Genomic DNA, 22,102 nt, shown 5'->3' with positions numbered 1-22,102 from the left:
CCATCCGAGGAATCGTGCACCAGACGACGCAACGTCCAACCTGCAACGCACCACTGCGACGGTTTAAACTTGTGTTGGGAATCAAACCCAGACTGGACTGCCCGGAGGCAAATGTGGTACCAGTGCACCATTCTGTATGACACAATAACCCACGTTTCACAAACTGTCGCGGTGGATCCTGAGCGTCCACAAGGAAAATGCAGACGGCACGGCTGGCTTTGTGTTTGTTCTCCGACATGCAGCACCCACCTCGCAGAAAACTTCACGAACACTTGATCTTCGTTAAAAGCCATTTTTTTGTAAGCAAATTTGCATGAATACGAGGGTGGCTCAGATTTGACCCTGACGTCGCTTGGTTTCTAAAGGCAAGGTGGTGTACGGAGAGTAAATTTTTGATGGCGTTTGGCTCCATCGGGTCAGGAAGCAATACCGTCTATCATAATGCGTTTCCTGTTTTTAACACTCGTGCTGAAAGTGGAGATGGGAGTGAGTGAGGTCATAAAGGGAGTGCAATGGCAAGTCATTCAGCAAGTTGGGGGTCAAGCCCTTACAAATTTGCAGTCCCTCTCCTCCCTCTCCCTCTCCCTCTCCCTACTGGTTGCATCATTGGTTGGGACGCGGCTATGCCGCTGATGCAGTGTCCTCCTTACCAGTACACTGGTGCTAATTTTGCCGACCTCGGAAGGATGACGGGCTGAGTCAACCTCCTGGTGTATTTTTAATTCAGCGGCCAACGGGGCTTGAACTCAGGACCCAAGGATCCCAAGCCGCCACCCTCACCACGAAGCCAACACCAGGCTTAATTTGCAGACTGATGACTGCACTTTGTTTTTATGAACACCTATCATGACATCAATGTTGAAGATGATGATTAGAGATATTAATTAATGTGTAGGATGGGCGAGCAACCCAGCATCACTTCTGTCTCTCCTCCATCACTTCATAAAAATCACTTCTGAGGTCGAAGCATCAGGGGGGTCCATTCCTCTCACATTGCAGACATGTCGGTGCCCTTGTTTATTATTATTTTTAACCACCTTTGCTCCAGTACAGCTCTCTCTGCTCTCTCGCCTCCGAAGCTCCCCTGCAACCCCACTCGAGGATGCACGTGTTCTTCCAGCAACCTCCTCCTGGTTAAAATCACCAAATTGAAGGCCCACTGCACACCTCAACATTTAAAAAAAAATTTGAATTGACATTAGTTTTGGATAATTTGAGTTTCTTCTTTTTTAACTGTACTTTCATCAGTAAAGAGATGACTCATTGCACATGTATTGCAAAGCAATTCTCGCTCTTCTTGTATTTTACTTCTACCATTTTCGGACGTTCCCCGGTGTGTGCCCCGGTTAGAATAGGTACACCGTATCCCTGCGTGTCGTAAGAGGCGACTAAAAGGGTTGGCGTCAGGAAGGGCATCTGGACATAAAAGGAAACCATGATGAGTACAACTGATGGGCAGGGTGCAGCCCAAAGTACCCCATGGGGGTCCTCACCCCCTCTCGTTAAAACTCAAGGTGGGGAACCCGATCGAAGCAAGGGAGGAAATTTTTCCATTTATGATGACCAATCGTCTGATGCCCCACGTGGAGATCGGTTTCTGAGGTGTGGTACATGGAATGTAGGGACAATGACAAGGAGATCTGGAGAAGTGGTTGAAACATTGGTCAGAAGAAGAGTGGACATATTTTGTGTGCAGGGGACACGATGGAAGGGAAGTGGTGCGAGAATGGTGAAGAGTAGGCAGGGACAGAAGTAGAAGTTTACGTGGCAAGGGTGCCTGGAAGGTGTGCATTGTGTTGGTGTCATGTTTTCTGAGGAGTTTGGAGACAGTGTATTGAGCGAAAGGTTGATGATGGTGAGAATCGTGATCGGAAAGCTCTTGGTGAACGTCATCTCGGGATATTGCCCCGCAGGTCGGTCGAAGCGATGAAGAGAAGAACATGTTCTGGTGTGCGATAGAGAAGTTGATGGAGAATGTGAAAGATGATGAAATTGTTGTGGTTGGAGGAGACTTGAACGGACATGTGGGAAGGAGTCCAGACGGTTTTGAGGGAGTCCATGGGGGTTATGGATATGGTGTGAGAAATGGAGAAGGTGAAAGGATCTTGGAGTTTGCTGATGAAGCTGATTTGTTGATTTGTAATACTGAATTCCAGAAAGTGGATAAAAAGCTTATTACATTACACGTCATGTGGGTCAACGACAACCATTGACTACCTCAACCATTGGTGCGTAGGAGAGGGAGGGGAAACCTTCGGGACACAAAGGTGATCCCAGGGGAGGAGATTGTTTCACAGCACCACCTGGTTGTCTGCGATGTAAGGGTGAAAGGTGCGAGGAGAATTCAGCGGGTGAAGTACCAACCGAGGATGAAGGTGTGGAGGTTGAAAGATGTGACAGGTGAAGGAAGCATTAAGAGAGAGGCTGAGGATGATGTGGTTGGATGTCAATGAAAGATAGTCTATTGGGAGCCGTTGGTGAGATGTGGATGGACAAAAGGACCACCGAGGCACTCGGAAACATGGTGGTGGGGTGATGAAGTTGGAAAGACGATTGAAGAGAAGAGGAAGAAATTCAAGGAATGGCAAAAGGCGAAGGGTACGGTGGAAGAAGAGGCAGCACATGAAAGTTATAAGGAAGCCAAGAAGGCTGCAAAGAAAGAGGTAGCAAAGGCGCAGTAGGCCTATAGGAAAATGCTCGGAGAACTCTTTGATTCGGAAGAGGGTCAGAGAGCGGTATTCAGGATTGCAAAGCAGATAGCGAGAGAGAGAGATTTGATGTGACGGGGGTGAGTTGCTTGAAGGATGAAGTAGGACAAATCGTTGTGGACTCAGATGGACTTAAAGGCAGATGGAAGAGATATTGTTGCGGAAATGGCCCTTAGTGTGTTCTTAAATATAGGATTAGCCCAGATCCCCCCTTAAATGCATGTTTCGCCAGGTTGTTTGGTAATTGGACATTACATGTGTGTCGGGATGTGTAGCAGGCTGTCGTTTGTTCATGCAGTGGTGGTGTGCCGGGAGGTGGTTTTCTTCTTGCTTCCCCCCTCCGAACCATTCCCCGCCCAGCGCTCAGTGTCGGTCGGCGAGACGTGTTGGCAGCCGATTGGTGGAGGGCAGCTGCAATCTCGAGCGATGGACCAATCACGGGTCCCCGGGGGAGTGTCCAGAGCGAGCGCCAGGAAGGCAAGGGTGGAACTGCCTGAGTGTCGAGTCGGGCGATCGGCAGTAAGAGGAACTCCATGAGGGTTTTTGCGATCGGCTTTCGTGAAAAGGAGCGAGTGCCGGGAAGGCAAGAGAGAAACGGCTAGTGGGAGTCGCGATCTGCTGTGTAAGGGACGGCTGTGTCTGTTTGCGATCTGCTTTGTGAAAGAGGCCGGAGGAACTGCATGAGGAGTCGGCGATCGACTTTTATGAGGAGGTCCTCGACAGGTTCATCCGGAGTCCAGTGACGGAGCCTCTGACTGTCCCTACTCACGACATGGCTCGACACGTCTTGTAATCCCATCGATCCGCCTGCGGAGACCAACACCTTGATTTGGCCTGATCTGGTGAGCAGGCCAGGCCTGGATTTGTATGCTGGACCTTGTGAAAAGCCAGCTGGAGCACACCGTGGATCTTCCGCTCTTGTGCCGTCGACCTTACGGGGGCTGAACGCGCTGAGGCTGCGTGCGTGGGCGGTGCGACAAAAGGACGACCCCGCCATTTTGCCACGTGGCGTGTTCGAGCTGGGTGCTCGAATCAGTTGACATCGTCTTGTCACGAGCCGCATTCGTGCCTTTGACACTTTCCCCTCGTCCAAGAGGCATCACCAAGTACTCTGTGTCTTGTCTGCATGTTGTCAAACGTTTATCTCGCTAGGGTTCCCTTCGAAACCCACAATCCGTAGCTCCCTAGTTAAGAGTGGGTTATTGATTAATTATAACGTTCGTGAATGTTTTGCTTGTGTCATGTTCCCCGATGTGTCCCCAATAAATCTGGTTGATTCATATGAAAGTTTCCACATTGAGTTTATTCGTGCCGTGCTGAGGAACAATTGTTTGATTTGTATTTAAAACCAAAATGGTTACGGACTGGCAGACTTCGCTCGGTCTCTGACAAACCCAGTCTGTAACCGGGGTCTATTTCCCCGGCTGGCAAGGCGCAGGTGTATTTTGGTATCGTGATCTGAGGCGCGTAACCCGAGACCTGAGCCGAGCCAGCCGGCGTTATTACCCCGGAGACGTCGGTGCTGTTAAGTGACGCCGAATCTTCAACATTTGGCTGTCAAGAGTTGGGTGCGAAGCCCTGCCACCGCCGAATCCTTTACAATATATGGAAAGGCTGTTGAATGTAGAAAATGAATGGGATAGCAACATAGAGAGTCACCTAGTTTTAGGACCAGCAGAGAAGATAACTGAGAAGGAAGTTGAGGAAGCGATATGAGTAATGAAGAGTAGAAAAGCAGGAGGGCCGACGGGAGTTGTGGGAGGTATGTTGAAGGCAGCGGGAAGTTGGGGTGTGAAGAGAATGACAGAGATCTGTAATCTGGTGGTGAAAGAAGGCCGCATTCCAGTGGATTGGGAACTGAGTACCCTCGCCCCTCTGTACAAGGGGAAAGGTGATCCTCTTGACTGTGGCTCCTATAGAGCAATAAAGTTATTGGAGCATGGAATGAAGGTATTGGAAAGGGTGTTGGAGAAGAGGATAAGGAAGAAGGTAAAGATTAACGAAATGCTGTTTGGATTTATGCCAGGAAGAGGAACGACGGATGCGATTTTTATTGTAAGGCAGTTGCAGGAGAAGTACATGGAGAAGAGGAAGAAGTTGTTTGTTGGGTTTGTTGATCTGGAGAAAGCATTTGATCGGGTCCCACGCGAAGTTATGACATGGGCATTGAGGATGTTCGGAGTGGAGGAATGGTTGATCAGAGTAATGATGGCAATGAACGAGAGAGCGCGCACAGCTGTAAGAACGAAGGATGGGAACAATGGTGAGTTTGAAGTGAGGGTGGGAGTGCACCAGGGGTCGGTACCAAGTCCACTTCTATTTGTCGTTGTCATAATAACCCTGTCCAGGGTAAAGGAGTGTTTACCGTTGGAGCTGCTGTCTGCAGATGATCTGGTGTTGATTGCAGAGTATGGATGGACTGAAGGAGAAGATGAACAAGTGGAAGGAATGTATGGAGGCAAAAGGTTTGAAGGTGAATATCGGAAAGACGAAGGTGATGGCAAGTGGTAAAGCATGTGGAAAGGACTGGGAAGTGGCCGTGTGCTGTGTGCAGGAAGGGTGTTGGAGTGAACTCCATTCAGTGTACAATGTGTGCTGACGTCATCGGCGGCGGTGGTCTCTTCCAGCAGGATAATGCACCCTGCCACACTGCTCACATTGTTCGGGAATGGTTTGAGGAACATGAGGAAGTGTTCACAGTGTTGCCCTGGCCTCCAAATTCTCCAGATCTCAATCCGATTGTGCATCCGTGTGATGTGCTGGACCGACAAGTCCGATCCACGGCGGCTCCACCTCGCAACTCTCTCTCTCTATCGAGTACAGCCTGTGGTTGCTGGTTGCATCATTGGTTGGGACACGGCTATGCCACTGATGCAGTGTCCCCCTTACCAGTACACTGGTGCTCATTTTTCCAACCTCGGAAGGATGGCAGGCTGAGTCAACCCCCTGGTGTATTAATTCAGCGGCCCAATGGGGCTTGAACTCAGGATCCCAGGATCCCAAGCTGCCACCCTAACCACGAAGCCATCACCAGGCTACCTCGCAACTTACAGGACTTGAAGAATCTGCTGCTAATGTTTTGGTGCCAGATGATACCACAATACACTTCCAAGGGTCTTGTAGAGTCCATGCCTCGCCGGGTCGGCACTGTTTTGGCGGCACACGGAGGACCAACAGCATATTAGGCAGGTGGTCATAATGTTTTGACTCATCGATATATATATATATATATATATATATATATATATATATATATATATATATATATATATATATATATATATATATATATATATATATATAATATGTTTAAAAATTTGTGATCGGTCACATGGTCTTGCAGCCATAATATTTTAATTTCTCTCGAACAAACTTTACATTTTTATCTTCTCCAGAACGGCTTACTAGATCAATGTGAAACTTCACAAACATGATCAACGAGTCTTTGGGAATATAGTTTGATAATTTAAACATCATAGGTCACATGGTCTTGCAGGCTTTTATCTTTTTTCCATTTTTTTTGTGTATATATATATATATATATAATTTTTTTGAATTTAATCTTTTAAATACAATTCTGAATTCAGTTTTACAAACAGGACATCTTGGGCGCATGTCTGATCCAAGAGGTGCGACTTGGTACCCAGCCATAACTGCTCGCAGTTATAAAGCGTGCACCTCTAGTTATTATAATTTTTGCTTCTTGTGTTAAAATTTTATCGTTCTTTTTAGAAGAGTGGTAGAAGTGATATGATTTGAGTTGGAGAATCATTGATGTGGTTCCTTTAGTACTTGTATCAAAAAGATGCATGTTTGAATCGATACCTTCACCCAGCTGTTTATTGCAGGGTAAGTCCCCTTGCATCAGCTTTGTTACTTCTTCCATTCTGTGAAGTAGGATTGTGAATATGGGCACCACCGTGATAGTCCATGAGGCTGACCACTTTGTCGGTACCAAATTAGTGCCCGGTTGTGTTTGGTATCATTGGAAAGCTTATGACCTCTATGTTGTGGAAATGCATGATAGCAAGCAAAACAGAGTAGCTGAAGCGTTTAATTAGCCAAATTCAAAATGACCGTCGCTGAATTCCTGTTGTTTTCAATATTTGAGAAATTTTAATCCACATGGCAGAATATGCATATGTAGCTGCATATTTCATTACTATGATGTTATATACACTACTTGAAATAGATAAAGTAAATTGAAACTCTTTCAAAATGTAAAATCCAACATTCTGCAAATTCAAAAAGTGTCATAACTTTGGAAATAGTCCACATAAAGGAGTGATTTTGTTGTCTTCATGTATGTTTTCATATATATGAGGATTCCATTAAAACCATACTTGATGTAATCAAACCCTTCCTTGTCATGCAGTAAAACAAGTGGAATACATCAAAATGAAAAAGCGATATTAGTGTCTTGTGTTATGTTTAAGAATATTTAGTGTAGGTGTTAGTATTCAGTGGCTGATCCATCTATTGATGAAATTTGATACTCAATAGGCCTACCAGGACTCGGCCATCACTTGTCTGATAATCTATACAGGGAATTCCTTACAGTTTGGAGTATAAGTGATGATTCACTCCATCGTTTTGAGTTGTGGCCTTATCCCTGAACATTTAAAAAATATTGTACTGGTGGTAGATAGAAATAGATTATGTGTTTTTCTAACATATCTAATCATATTGTAGCATATATTCAGAATCGTTCATTCCTTAGTCTGTCTGTAGGCTTGAAATGCAAAAATCTGTACTGTTGCAATGCACTTTTTTGCTTCATGTAGTAATTTGAGACTGCACTCATCCAATAAGTTGCGTTTGTTTTCATTATAACAAATTATTGTTGCTTTATTTCAGGTATCCCAATCAAGAATAAAGAATAATAGCCATACAATCCTCTAACAGTGGTGAAGGGCCCTCACAGACCGCTTTTCAAACAGATTCGCCCCCAAGCAAAAGATCTAAACCTTTTTGTGTTATCCATTATCCAGAGGAAGATTCCCAAGCTCCGCTCACTTCACCAAAAGATGTTTCATCATGGCAGACATTGCTAAATGCTGCATGTGTACGTCAGCATGCCCCATTGCTGGAGAAAGCTCAAAATCTATCAGAAGGACAGGTGCCTGACATAGTTTACCATAGACAGTGTCGGTCACGCTTTACATTGAAACGCGACCTTCAGCTCTTAGAAAAACATCGAGAAAGGTGTGATGATGGTGAAACCACAGTATTTGGTAGCAGTAAACATCTTCCCAGGTCAAAGCCTTCAACAGCAAGGGTTTACGAAACAAAATGCACATTCTGTGAAAGAGAAAAGTATAAAAAAAAAAACATCAAGAACAAGAGAATCAATTGTACAGTGCACAGAGCTGCGATGAGATAAGAGAATACGGGAGTGCGCAATGCAAAAGAGCGACCCGAAGATCTTAGCAGTTGCGTCAAGAGACTTAGTTGCCGCTGAGACACATTACCACCACTCATGTTACCGCATGTACACTAATAAAGGCGGTGAAACTGCAACAACTGATGTGTCTCCTGATGCCGAAGAAGTCTGCCTGTACAACGAGGCTGAAAGACGTGCGAACGAATCGCTCTACACATTTATCCGTGATGATTTATTCACGAATCCGCGTGTATTAAAGATGATTGATCTCACAGCAATCGTCGTTGAGGTGATGTCAAACACAGGGATCACCATGACCAAAGAATCCACCAAGAAGCATATTCGACGAAATATTGAAAAGGAATTTGCAGATACTTTACATTTCTGTAAAGATGATAAAGGGAAAACACTCGGATTCCCTCACACTCTCACAATCTACGAACTTGTGAAAGAGAACCAGAAGCTCAAGGACAATATAGAAACCCTTACAGCAGTAACATCTGGTGATTTTTTTCTGTCGTTATCAAAGCTGGCCAAATAATTGGATCTTCCATAAAAGAGATCCGCCAGGATCAAGTGTGGCCTTTCACGCCCACTTTGGTGAACTGGAGTGGCTTCCGATTACCAGAACTTCTGCAAATCTTCATAGCGTGTGTCCTTTCAGGTGAACCAAGCTATCACAGTGCCGCGCAGAAAATTCAACTGTTAGTGGATTCATATGGCCAAGATCTGGTCTACAGTGTCACCTGTGGTCGTGTGAAACCACCGAAGGACATCTTGCTATCAAATGCAGTGAAAACACTGACAGGAAACTCGGAAATCATCCAGATAATGAACAACTAGGGCATGGAGTTTCATATACCGTTCTCGAGGAAAACGACACTGCCTTGAGCCTTCAGAAAATAGCCTCATCCTCAGATGATTCTGTCCCACTTCCTGATTGTGTTAACCCCTACATATATTCCGCTCTCGTTTGGGACAATATAGATTTCTTCGAGGAAACTGCAACAGGAGCTGTAATAGAAAAGAAAAAGCAACGTTCCATCAAATATGAAGAACAACAGCTTCCAATTTATAACACTGGGAAAAGATAAGGACCTGGAAGCAAAACAGTTGCTGAAGAATACCACGCTCTTCCTCAAAAATCCATCCACAGAAAGGACTTGATCTGGATTCTTCTACGGCAAATGCACCAGGAAAACCAAATTATTCCAGGATGGACAGGAATCAACATCATTATGAGACAGGACCAGACAGTTCATCAGCCCAACATAGGCTATCTCAACCCAATCAATTTTCCAGCAACCAGCATGGTGACAGCAGCTGAGATTTTGAACAGGTCAATGAAGGTAAAAGAAAGCCTACATCTTCAAGAGGTTGTACTGGTATTCGACCAGGCCCTTTATTTCAAAGTGGCAGAAGTTCTGTGGAAACACAGATGTCAATATCCCGGAGTAATTCTTCGCCTCGGCTCTTTTCATATGGTCTGCAACTTTGTGGGAATACTTGGAAAACGTTTTGAGGATGCAGGCCTGCGTGACCTTTGCATTGACGCAGGAATAGTTGGCAGAGGGGTCTGTAACGAGTGTCATGGCAGGCAGACAGTACAACAGGTCTCTCTGAACGCACAAATACATACATGAGGCCCTTTTCAGATTGCTATGGGTGTATTTCTGCTATGGCTGAAGGAACAACAACCTACACAGATGAACCAGATCGATCAGTTATTGGAATTACTGAGTGATCTTCTGGACACTTCTCGTCAAAGTTCCAAATATGAAGAGACGCTGAACCATGAATTGTTCTTGCAGATGCTGGAACACTTTGAGAAATATTGTGAACATCTACGGCACACCAATGGACCTCTTTCAGCGTTATGGATGTCATACTTTGACATGGTTGGGGGAGTATGACTGGCTCTAATTCGCTCTTCCAGAGAAGGTGATTAGAATTTGCACATGGCTGCAGTTCGTGGCATGATTGTCTGGTGCTTCGCCTATGACCGACAGAATTATGCCTGGTACCTTCCAGTATACTACGCTGAAATGTCCCAGCTCAGAAATGACCATCCAGAAGTGCTTCAACACTTCCTTGAAGGAGAGTTTTCCATCCAACTAGGAGAAAAGAACCCCTTTGCTAAGATACCCTTGGACCAGACAATTGAAGAGACAGCCAATCGTGACACAAAAGTTGCGGGAGGAGTGCGCAAGTATAGTCTCAAACCTGGTGCAGTGAGTCGGTTCTTCCTGACAGCAGAATACCGGTCATCCTTCTTGCGTCATCTCCGAGACGACGTGTTAGTCACAGGCAAATCTGATCATGGACATGTAGAGTTACAGAACAGCAGAATTAAAAAGGATGAACTGGCTGTCAATGCTGTTGTAGAAACCCTGCAAAACTGGGTTTATCCCTTTTAAGAAAATCAACAAGAACTAGTCAGTCTGTCTACAGCTGCTGCTGCAACAAGGCAGATTGCCACACAGTTGCTCGAAGCAGAAAAGCATGGTGAGGCAGCTTATCAGAGCTTTAAGTCTGAAAGACTCGAATCTAGTCCACCAGTCGTGAAATTTCATGATCCATTGCCTAAGCTGAGGCTCAAGACCTTTTCAGATATGACCAAGAAGCAGAAGAAAGTTTCTTCAAATGGAAAAGAAATGATTCTGAAAGCAGACCGAAAGTTGTTTGGGCAAATGGTACTCATTGCACAAACAAGAAAGAACCTGGATATGAAAGATGTCCTGCACATCCCCGAGGTCCGCTGCCATGGTCTCTAGCCTCTGAAGATGGGAGTATCAGGAAGACAAACAAAGCTGTGTTGGCCAGAGCATTACAAAAAGATGCACAAGCAGAGAACATTCCCACACCATCAGCCACGATTATTGATGGCATGGCTTTGGTTCAAAAGATGAAGGGGGACCAGAAAACATTTGGAGACATTGCAAACACCTTGCTTCTTTCTGCAATTAGAGAAGGTGCACACAGTACTAGGATTGAAATCGTGTTTGATGTGTATCAACCACACAGCATAAAACACCACGAAAGAGCGAGACGAAGCAAGAATCCAGGCATACAGTTCAAGAATATAACTTCCCAACAAATTGTCCGTCAGTGGAGAAGTTACCTGCAGAGTAGTGACAGCAAGACTGAACTCATTGAATTTCTGTTTCAGTAATGGCAACAACCACATTCAAGGTCATTATTGCAGTCAAAGCATATGTTTGTAACCTCAAAGGAGAAGTGCATCAAAATTACTGACTCAGCAGTTGAAGATGTACCGGAGCTTTGCTGCCAGCAAGAAGAAGCAGACACGAGGGTACTGCTTCATGGAAAACACGCAAGTGACACCGGAAGTGCAGCTGTAATCTTTGTGGCGGACGACACAGATGTCTTCCTTTTGAGCACGGCGTTCTGTACACAAATTACTGCTCCTCTTTATCAGAAATGTGGGACTAAAACTCGCACACATTACATAGACATCACAGCTGTTGTCAACATGAATGGATCTGATGTCTCAGAGGCAGTTATTGGATTGCACGCTTTCACTGGTTGCGACTCCGTCAGTGCCTTCGCAGGTTGTGGGAAAATGAAAGCATTCAAACTGGTCAAAGCAAATCAGAATTTCCAGTCTCTTTAAGGAGCTTGGCCAACAGTGGAGTCTTTCGTCTTCTCTTCAAGCTCGATTTGGAACGTTTTGTTTGTGCCATGTATGATGCTACATCTGGAGATGCTTCAGTCAACGAGTTTCGGTACAAACTATTTTGTGCAAAGAAAGGTGAGAAAGAGTCCTACCAGTTACCGCCATGTGCAGATTGTCTTGGAAAACATGCACGGCGAGCAAATTATCAAACCGCAATTTGGAGACAAAGTTTGATGAACGATCCCAAGACGCCCAATCCTGCAGACTATGGCTGGAAATTCGTTGGCGATGATGATGACAGACACTTAGCCGTAGACTGGATGGATGGTGTTCCGGCCCCCGACGCTGTTCTTGAGATGTTGTCCTGCAAATGTTGGAAGTCCTGTTGAGTTCCTCAATGTCACTGTGCTGCAGATGGATTGAAGTGTTCTGACATTTGTAGTTTGAGCCCATGTGAAAACCAACCAATGAACGATGGTACAGACAGCGAAATGGAGTTGAGCAGCGAAGACGATTATGAAACTGAAGACTATCAGTTCAAATATTCCAAGATCGTGTACTTTCATTATTGTGTTTGTCTTATAACATGCCTTATATTTTATTTCTGTGTTGCTGTTACAGCTGCGACATTTGAAATCTGGACCAAATGATCAACTCAATGTCAAAAGCACATAATTACATATTTTCTATGATAGAATTTGTTTCCTATATATGTAAGGTGTCATTTATTGACAAGGTTCAAATTATATTGAGATGTATTCAAGGTACTGTTATCATAGTGCCTGAGTTGAAGTTTCTAATGTCGTTCTACATGTTGGAAGACACATTTTTTCTAAGTGAAGAAAAACATTTGTTTCGCATCAAGGGGTCCGCAGTATTTCATGTCAGGTGTCTGTGAGTGTTTTTATTTTCTTCTTATGTTTATACGACTATAAACTGTACTCCATGAGCTTTCTTTTGATATGTAGATTATACACATTAAAGTATATTGTTGTGAATTCGCGCCCGCCGGCGTGCGAACGGCCGCGTAACTCGAATCGTGGCACGTCGCCCACCGGACGGACAATTCTGTCGTGACCCTCTCGGAACAATGCCGGGAGCTAGTCACGGGTGGGGGTTTAACCTCACCACGATCGTGCCAATTGCCCACCCGCGTAGGATAGGGTTGCTCGCCAAATTCGATCTACCTAAGTACCTGCGCGAATGGTCGACCGGGCGATCGTACCACGCCACAGGCCGACTCCAGACACGAACCGCTTAAGCGGTCCGTTCCGTGCTACAGTGATAACTGAGCGGTGTTATCGTTGGCCTTGATGGTTCCGATTAATTACTGGATGTTGCACCCACTACGAACCCCTTACGTGATGCAAGATGGAGGGTCAATAAAAAGGAAAAGAGACGAAGCAGAGCGGGAACAGTTCAACAAGCAAGCATTTTATTCACACGCACAGACAAGCACGAAAATACAGCCATACAGTCAAAAATGCACATGTAACAGTTAAAACAGTCATGCAACAAAAGCAAATGCAGAGCTACAACCGACTACGACTGACACACGGCAACACTTACGCAGTTCTACTTCACAGACGGCTTCAACACACACATTTATACAAAAGCAAAGGAAAGAAAAGAAAGAAGTCGCGACTTCCCTTTTATGGCTGGTGAGTCCTTCTCCCGCGACCGTCAGCGTGGTCGCGCCTGGCCCCGACCTCTCTCGCGGCCGGCGAACCCTCTCCGGCACTCCCCGTCCGGACGCGCAGGTCCACCTCACAACGGGTGCTGCCGCGTCTCCCGTCCGTGCCTTCGTGACAGGGCCACTTGCCAAGCCGCAGACGCAGGACCTCTTCCCGAAGACCAACTCTCTACAAAAACCAACCGAAGACCAACCAGACCACCAGCCAAGACGAAAAGGAAGAGGCGGAAGAGGAAGAGGCTCAAGAGGAAGGGGCTCAAGAGGAAGAGGCTCGAGAGCACCCCGCCCGTGTCCGTCTTTTATAGCGCGGGGCTCCGCCCTTCGCCCCGCCCCGTTCTCGGCTCCACCTTCCTTCGAGAGGGTTCCCGAAAAGGGCGTTCCCTCACGCCCTCCCTCCACCCCGCCCCGTGCGGGGGCCGGGAGAGTCAGTTTTTTTGGCTCTGGGCCAGAGAATTATTCCCCCAAAATGAGACCCCTCCTTCACATGACCTCTGACCTTTGACCTGCATCGCCCTTCCTCCACTCCAAAGCGCGGAGAAGTCAAACGGGAGAAACAGGCGGGGAAACCAGCGCATCCTCGCAGTTCCCTCCTTGGCGCCTTTGTTTGCCGTTCGGAAGCAGACGTACTGGCGAAGATGTCGTAGCGTAGATGGTGGAGGTGGCGTGGTTGCAGTGCGGTTGGCACTGTGATGGGGATGGCGTGGTTGTTGAGATGCTGTGTGTTTGAAATAAAAGATAGAACAGAAAAATGGCTAACTGGAGGATTGCAGCCCGAATGGATCACATAAATTCCCTCTTGACAACGGGTTTGGGCTAACTACACATGTACCTATCAAGATATCTCACCTGAGGGCCCTTTATGGTGTAATGCGAATTTCCACAGCCGTAACAATATTAACAGTATAAAATGCTCCCAACTCAAATCCATGGTGTATAAAAATTATCGAAAATCTTCGATTTTGTGCAAGAGGGGGGTCGCGTATATACAGTGCCATTACACAATATAAGCTCCCGATATTTCCTTGCTATCAAGTGATTTTGATACCCCAGGGGACCCATCTTTACAAAAAACTTGACGAGAACAGGGCACTTTGTTTGGTACCAATGACCAAAATTTTGGGCTCGCCCTCATGGACTATGGTGTATGTTTGTGGTTGCAGGCAGAATGATGAAGTACGGCACATCAAGATCCAAAATACGGGTGACTACTACGACTTGTATGGTGGTGAGAAGTTCGCCACTTTGGCGGAACTGGTGCAGTATTACACCGACAACCAGGGACAGCTTCGTGAACGTAATAGGCAAATCATCGAGTTGAAGTTCCCTCTTAACTGTGCGGATCCAGCATCCGAGAGGTGAGCTGGGCCCCAGCGTACGAGCACATAATTTGTGGAGCTGCCAAGGCTTGTTATCCTTTGCCCTGGGGGAGAAGGGCAGGCTTTATGAGACGATCGGTCAGTAGGCTGGTTGGCCATCTTGGAGAGCAGGAAGTCAAATCCCTATGTTCATGTTTATTTATAATTTTAGATCTTGCCTTTCTCACTGTGCATCTTTGATGTGAAATTCGTTACGACATTGGTGAGTTAAGACAAAAACACAATTGCAGAAAGAATGCTGATGTCAAAGAAAAGCTTTTTTGTACGATGGAATTGTTGTAAAGCAAAGAAACAGGTTGAGAATGGGAACACACAAGAGAAGAAACAACAATGTGACAAGGTGGGTCAGTCAAATAAAACAAATTAAATTCGAGACTTGGTGGATTCCATCTTTCCTTCAACATTGAGTATAAATTTGAATTTTCTTTTATTTTTGTTTTTCCTTGAAAACACTGACTGAACCTCAATTTTTTGGGCTCCAGATGATTGTTCTTCCTCACAGTGGAGTCAAGAGTACTTTGTCGTGACAACCGGCATGGGCATTGTATGCAGTACGGTAAACACTCGTCCAACGTGGGTTTTCACAATGCGGATTCGTTGATAAACGTGGGAGTAAACACGACACCTATCGATTTCCTGAACGTGCATAAAACTGGATTATGCACTGGTTTGTACGTGTTGCTGTGACCGCGTCATGCGCAGCGATAACATCTCTCATCATCTTCTATCACCTGCGCTGCGGTCGAATGAGCCACATACTGCTCCCTTAAATCGAGGATGGCACCGAAACGTCAAGCCTCTCCAAGTGGAAGTGAAGTGAAGAAATCTCATAAAGTTGTGACATTAGCAGAGAGAATCGTGATTTTTAGACAAATTGCTTGGCAGGATGAGTGTGGCGTTGGTCGGCCACGAGTATCATGTGAACGAGTGCACCATACGCACCATTCGCTCATGCCAAACTTTCTGGAGTTTATAACAGAAAAAGGCTGTGCCCCTGAACATGTGTTCAACGCTGACGAAACGGGGCATTTCCACAAGAAAATTGGTAAAGGGCCATACATCTCCAGGGAGCAGAAGGCAGCACAAAGGTTCAAGTCTTTCAAGGATCGTCTTTCGCTTCTTTTTTTGTGGAAATGCAATGTGGCGGTTTTAAATGGAAACCCTTTGTGCTGCAACATGCCCACCACCGATGATGATCCCCTGGCCTCAAACAACTATCCCACCACCCAACAAACCTAACCCCCCCCCATCCTACAAAGTTGTATTTATATCTACAGGTATTCCCTCTTAGGTTTTTATTTACAAAAAACATAACTTATCAAATATTTGTCCGTATGTTATGTTCCATGGCCACGTTCCCGTATCCCCATTTATCCCATAAGGTCTTAAACGTGCGCAACACCGTTTTCCAGGAACCTAAACCCTGCATTGGAAGAGTGTTTACTGTATGCTGTCCCAGATGTCATGCTGGGCGGTTTGTGAGATTTTAGTTGTTTGTGGCTTGTCTTCGCTTGCACTTGCTTGCAGGTGGTTTCATGGGCACGTGTCGGGTAAGGATGCGGAGCGCCTACTCTGCGAGCGTGGTCGCGCCGGCAGCTTCCTGGTGCGCAAAAGTCACAGCAAACCGGGGGACTATGTGTTGTCGGTCCGCACAGGCGAGGACAGGCAGGAGAACAGTGAACCCAAGCCCAAAATTACGCACATGATGATCAGATATTTGGTGAGATGCTGCTTTTCATTGATTCTTCCCTTTTCTTCTGATTTCTCTTTTTGAGGTGGGTCATTGACCTTTGTCACTGATTGACGAATCTTGGGGTTGTTGGACAACAGAGAGCAATGTTGGGTTGCGTGCTTTTGATGTTTGTTTGAAAAATAATAATCTTGTGCAACATTTGTGTATTTTCGTCGATTGTAATTTTCAGGATGGAAAATATGATCTGGGAGTTGAACAGAAGTTTGATTCACTACCCGATTTGGTTGAACATTTCAGAAAAAACCCAGTGGTGGAGACTTCTGGCACCGTCATACACTTAAAACAGGTTACAGTGCCTTGAATGTTATTCCAGCATGCATGGATTCTATTCACAAACACAAATGGCCTCCCAATATACAGTTAAACAGCAGCTTTAATGTGCTGCAACTTGACCCGTAGTTTCATTCTAACTTTAGTATCCTTTTTCCCGACTACAATTCAGAAACCTCTTAGTGGTGTGATGAATACACGTCAGGAGCTTTTGGAGTAAGTGATGTTGTGGCATGTGTTCACAGTCACCTTTCCAGTTCAGAGTTGCTTGTTGGGTGTATGGTTATCCCTCACTGGATGGCTTGTGAGCTCACCTGCACTGCATGTTGATGACAGCCAGTGAGCCACAATAAAGGGGGGTTGGCATTGCCACAGTCTCTGAAGCCCTGTAGGCTGTCTGACTGTTGTGGTTTGATACTGTTAGATAGGTCAACAGCTGATACTGCATTTTACATTTAGGGGTTTTTGTCTTGCATTGGCTGAAACTAAGGTAGAAGCTTCATTTTAACTTGCATAGTCCTGTGCTTAGGTGCATGAACTTTTTTTTTTTTTTTTTTTCTGTCGCTCACCCCACACTAGTGGAGAGTGGCCCTGGAATATAAACTCGATGAACTCGAAACCCAACGTGGGTGAAATGAAAACCTCGTACTTTTACAATTGCTTTCTCTTTTCTTGCAGCCTGACGCAGGAAGAGAAAACGTCCCCACACGAGTATTTTCAAAAACTGTTTCAACTAGAAGGGCACTCGGTAGAGCGCATACCTCTGCCACGCAATGCCTGATCCACGAGAACATATCGGGCCCAATACACTTTTGAAATATCAGGCTCTATATGGTTTTTGGCCCTATCTCTCAATGGTGAAGAATCGCTTCAAAGATTAAATGATTCTCGTATCCGGATCCGGATCTTCACCACAATCGAATCAATTTGTCCATGTCACACACCTGACATGTCCACCAAGTTTTTTTTTTTTTTCAACCAAATCCGTGCACAACTTTTTGAGACATTGTACTACATATCGATTTAGCTCTATGTTTCAATGGTGAACAATCATTGAAATAATTCTCCTATCTGGATACACCCAACACCCAACCTGTGCACCAAATTTCATCCAAATCCGTCCACAGCTTTTTGAGATATCCTGCACAAAAACAAACAGATGGAGAGGGGTGAAAACGGAATCTCATTCCACCTTCGGTGGTGGAGGTAATAACAAGAAAATTATTATAATAAAATTAACAAATTTTACTTTAACTTTTATTATAATAACACCCCACCTCCTTAAATCTACGTCCTCTTCAAATCTACCTCCTCCTAACTCCTCACCTGCTATACCCCCTCTTTACCCTTCCCATCTTGCCCCACATCCTAACTCCGCTCTTGGCACCTCTTTACTGACTTCTGCTTCAGTATCAGCCCCTCCTCTGTTGACCCAAACTGTGTGCTATTCTAACATCAGGACACTCCTCACCACAAACATGCTCCTTCCTTCCTCTCATCACACCTCCCCCTCTTCCCAACCCCTCAAATCTGGTACCTCCCCCTGCCTGCTCCCTTCTTCACCATACCTCTACCAAATACCATTTCTCCCCTCTCCCCAACTCTCCCCTCTCATCCTTCTCCCTCCAATCTTCCCCTTCACTACCCCTTCCCAAAGTTCCCCCCCCCACCTCACGTCCACAAAGGTGCTTCCTTCCCCCACCCTCTCTCTTCCACCTCATCACTCCACCTCCTCCAAAATTTCACTGCCCTCTGCCCCTTCTCTTATTACTCCCCATGGTATCTCAACCCATCACCACTGAGCCTTTTCTCCTCGTCATCCGGCCCTCTCCCCAAGCTCTTCTGCAACCCCCCACACTATTTCAATAACTGTCCTTACCTCCCCCCTCGTCCTATCCTCCTTCTCCCCCCTTGCACCCAAAACCTCCTCCCCTCCTTCTTCCTTAACTGTATGGACCTCAAAAATCTGGGGCCATCGCTCAAACCTGACAGAGCTTTCCATACAGGTTTCCGCTGACAAACCAGACATAATTTACTTAACAGAAACTTTCCTCCTTCAAGACATGTCTGACTCCCGAGCATCCCTCCCTGGTTACTCCCTCCTCCGGTATGACATACCTGAACCTCGTCCTGCTGGCGAAGTTGCTCTCCATCAAAGACTCTATTCCTCACTCTCCATGCACTGCCTTCTCTCCCCCACATCCCCAGGAATACCTATGGCTACGGCTTCCCCTCCACTCCCACCTCATGTTTATATGTGTACTGTACCGTCCACCTAACAGTGATGACTCCATCTACACCTCTCTATCCGAAAACATGGATCAACTTCTATCTTCTCATCCAAACTCTCTCTTCCTCTTATGTGGTGACTTAAATTGTCATCACGCCAGTTGGCCTGGTGTGGGTACCTCTCTCACCTGCCATAGCACTTCAGCAAAAGATTCTGTGACTCATTTGGACTGATTCAATCGGTCAACTTCGTGACCCGGATCTCAACCAATGGTACTCCATCTCTTCTGGATCTGATTTTGACAAATTTCCCTGACAATATCTGCTGCTCTTCCTCCACTCCAATCGGTTCTTCTGAACACGCGCTTGTCAAAGTGGACATCTCTCTGGCTGTTATCAGAGAACCACCTCACCGCCGTCGAGTCTGGCATTTCACTCAAGCCGACTGGCAGGGACTTCAAGCAGCCATCAAATTTCTAGACTGCTCTCCCATCGCTACTTTTTTTGACATCAACTCGTTCAGGAAATTGTTTCATAGAATCTCTCTCTCCTCTCTCTCTCTCTCTCTCTCTCTCTCTCTCTCTCTCTCTCTCTCTCTCTCTCTCTCTCTCTCTCTCTCTCTCTCTCTCTCTCTCTCTCTCTCTGTCTCTCTCTGTCTCTCTCTCTGTCTCTGTCTCTGTCTCTGTCTCTGTCTCTGTCTCTGTCTCTGTCTCTGTCTCTGTCTCTGTCTCTGTCTCTGTCTCTGTCTCTGTCTCTGTCTCTGTCTCTGTCTCTGTCACTCTCTCACTCTCTCACTCTCTCACTCTCTCACTCTCTCACTCTCTCACTCTCTCACTCTCTCTGTCTGTCTCTTACTCTCACTCTCTCACTCACTCTCTCACTCACTCTCTCACTCACTCTCTCACTCTCTCACTCTCTCACTCTCTCACTCTCTCACTCTCTCACTCTCTCACTCTCTCACTCTCTCACTCTCTCACTCTCTCACTCTCTCACTCTCTCACTCTCTCTCTCTCTCTCTCTCTCTCTCTCTCACTCTCTCACTCTCTCACTCTCTCACTCTCTCACTCTCTCACTCTCTCACTCTCTCACTCTCTCTCTCTCTCTCTCTCTCTCTCTCTCTCTCTCTCTCTCTCTCTCACTCTCTCTCTGTCTCTCTGTCTCTCTCTCTGTCTCTGTCTCTCTCTCTGTCTCTCTCACTCTCTGTCTCTCTCTCTCACTCTCTGTCTCTCTCACTCTCTGTCTCTCTCACTCTCTCACTCTCTCACTCTCTCACTCTCTCACTCTCTCACTCTCTCACTCTCTCACTCTCTCACTCTCTCACTCTCTCACTCTCTCACTCTCTCACTCTCTCACTCTCTCACTCTCTCACTCACAGATTTATCACCTCTCGTCTTCAGTTGTCCTACCCTTCCTCCCGCCCTTGGTTCACTGAAGCTTGTGGCGAGGCAGTTGCCCTGACACAATTTGCCTTCGCCTCGTGGAAGGCTAATCCAACTGAAGGCAATCTCAGTTCCTTCCACAAAGCTCGGAACAAGTGTGTATCTACCCTCAGGAGAGCCAGAAAACAACATCTTTCTAATCTCAAGTCTGAACTCTCAAACCTGGCTCCCTCCTCCAAATCCTGGTGGCATCGAGTTAAGTCTGTTTCCGGTGTATGTTCCCCCTCCATCCCCTCCCTTACCTCAAACGACCGCACAGCTGACACTGCACATGAAAAGGTTGAATGCCTAAACTCCGTGTTTGCTTCGAAATCTTGTTTCCCAAACACATCGCTTTCTGTACCCACCTTACCCAGTCACACCCAGTTGTTCCTGGACTCTGTGTCCTCTTCTGACAAGGGGGAGAGTTTGCTGTCAAACCTCGACTCAGATTCTGCAACCGGTCGAGAAGACATCAACCCACGTGTCCTAAGAAACAGTTTTTCTGCTCTTGCTCACCCTCTCTCCGTTCTATTCACCCTTTCATTTTCTCAAGGTCATCTGCCATCTGCTTGGAAACCAGCAAACATTACTGCTCTGCATAAAAAAGGACTAAAAACAGATCCCTGCAACTACAGACCAATCAGGAAGCCTGGCCGTTGGCTTCGCGGTGACGGTCTTGAGTTTGAGACCCGTTGGCCGCCGAATTAACACCCAGGGGGTTGACTCAGCCTGCCATCCTTCCAAGGTCGGCGAAATGAGCACCAGAGTACTGGTTCTCGGGGCACTGCATCGGCGGCATCGCAGTGCCGCTAACTAATGATGCAACCAGCAGCCAAAAAGGCTGTACGTGAAGGGAACCAATCAGAAAGTTTATGGAATCCATCATCGATTCAGACATTAAATCCTTCCTCTTCTCCAATGGCTTGATTTTTTTTTACGATCATCAACTTGGATTCAGACCAGGTCACTCCACACTGGATATGCTGCCTCTGCTTTCCCAACAATGGATGGAGGTCCTCAATGCCAGACATGAAATCAGAGCCATCTCCCTCGGCATATGGCATGCTTTCGATATTGTCTGACACCCTGCCCGGCTCACCAAACTCTCTTCCTATGGTATCCAAGGACATCTTCACTCATGGCTCGCAGACATCCTCTCATGTCGCAGCCAACTTGTGGTCCTGAATGCAGTTCTCTCATCCCCTCTTCCTGTCCAGGCTGGAGTTACTCAAGGCACTTTCTGGGCCCTGTTCTTTTTCTGGTTTTCACCAATCTCTCTGACTCTGAAAAATCCTCTTTATCTGTTTTCTGATGGCTCCACCCTCTTTCGTAACATCTGTCATACCTCAGATCGGCAAACAGCAGCTTCTTCACACTTCAGATCTGGATAAAATCTCAAACTGGTCCAACACGTGGAACACGTATTTCAACCAAGACAAATCTCATACTCTCACTCTGTCTCTCCGAAAGGACCGTTTCGAACCCCCCCCCCCCCACCCCATCTACTTTTTCAACAATCTTCTGGAAGAAGTCTATTCATTCAAGCTTCTGGGTCTCACGATCTGCCATGATCTTTCCTTGGAAAGCCACATTTCCAAGCTGGCCTCCAAATCCAGTCGCCGACTGGGAATC

At 46.2% G+C, this 22,102-nt stretch overlaps 1 protein-coding gene across 6 annotated transcripts in view; it reads left to right on the top strand.

Annotated features, from left to right (window-relative positions):
- LOC147019108 (tyrosine-protein phosphatase non-receptor type 11-like) overlaps window positions 1-22,102 on the top strand; it is a 76,405-nt gene that overhangs the window by 11,580 nt on the left and 42,723 nt on the right. For 4 of the 6 annotated variants that reach the window (XR_015062642.1, XM_085899415.1, XM_085899413.1 and 1 more), the window contains 3 exons: window positions 14,582-14,776; window positions 16,325-16,517; window positions 16,720-16,836. Coding sequence is in view for 5 of the 6 variants with exons in the window: in XM_085899415.1 (XP_085755541.1) it covers window positions 14,582-14,776; window positions 16,325-16,517; window positions 16,720-16,836 (505 nt within the window). In the remaining variant the exon portion in view is untranslated. Of the gene's footprint in view, window positions 1-14,581; window positions 16,518-16,719; window positions 16,837-22,102 lie in introns of all 6 variants that reach the window. The other 2 variants (XM_085899414.1, XM_085899416.1) reach the window with 2 other exon arrangements.

This window comes from Eptatretus burgeri, chromosome 10 (assembly GCF_056783735.1).
Source record: "Eptatretus burgeri isolate ZD-2024b chromosome 10, Ebu_testis_v1, whole genome shotgun sequence".
NCBI lineage: Eukaryota > Metazoa > Chordata > Myxini > Myxiniformes > Myxinidae > Eptatretus > Eptatretus burgeri.
Note: the sequence above shows the minus strand (reverse complement) of the source record. Positions and strands in the feature narration are given on the sequence as shown.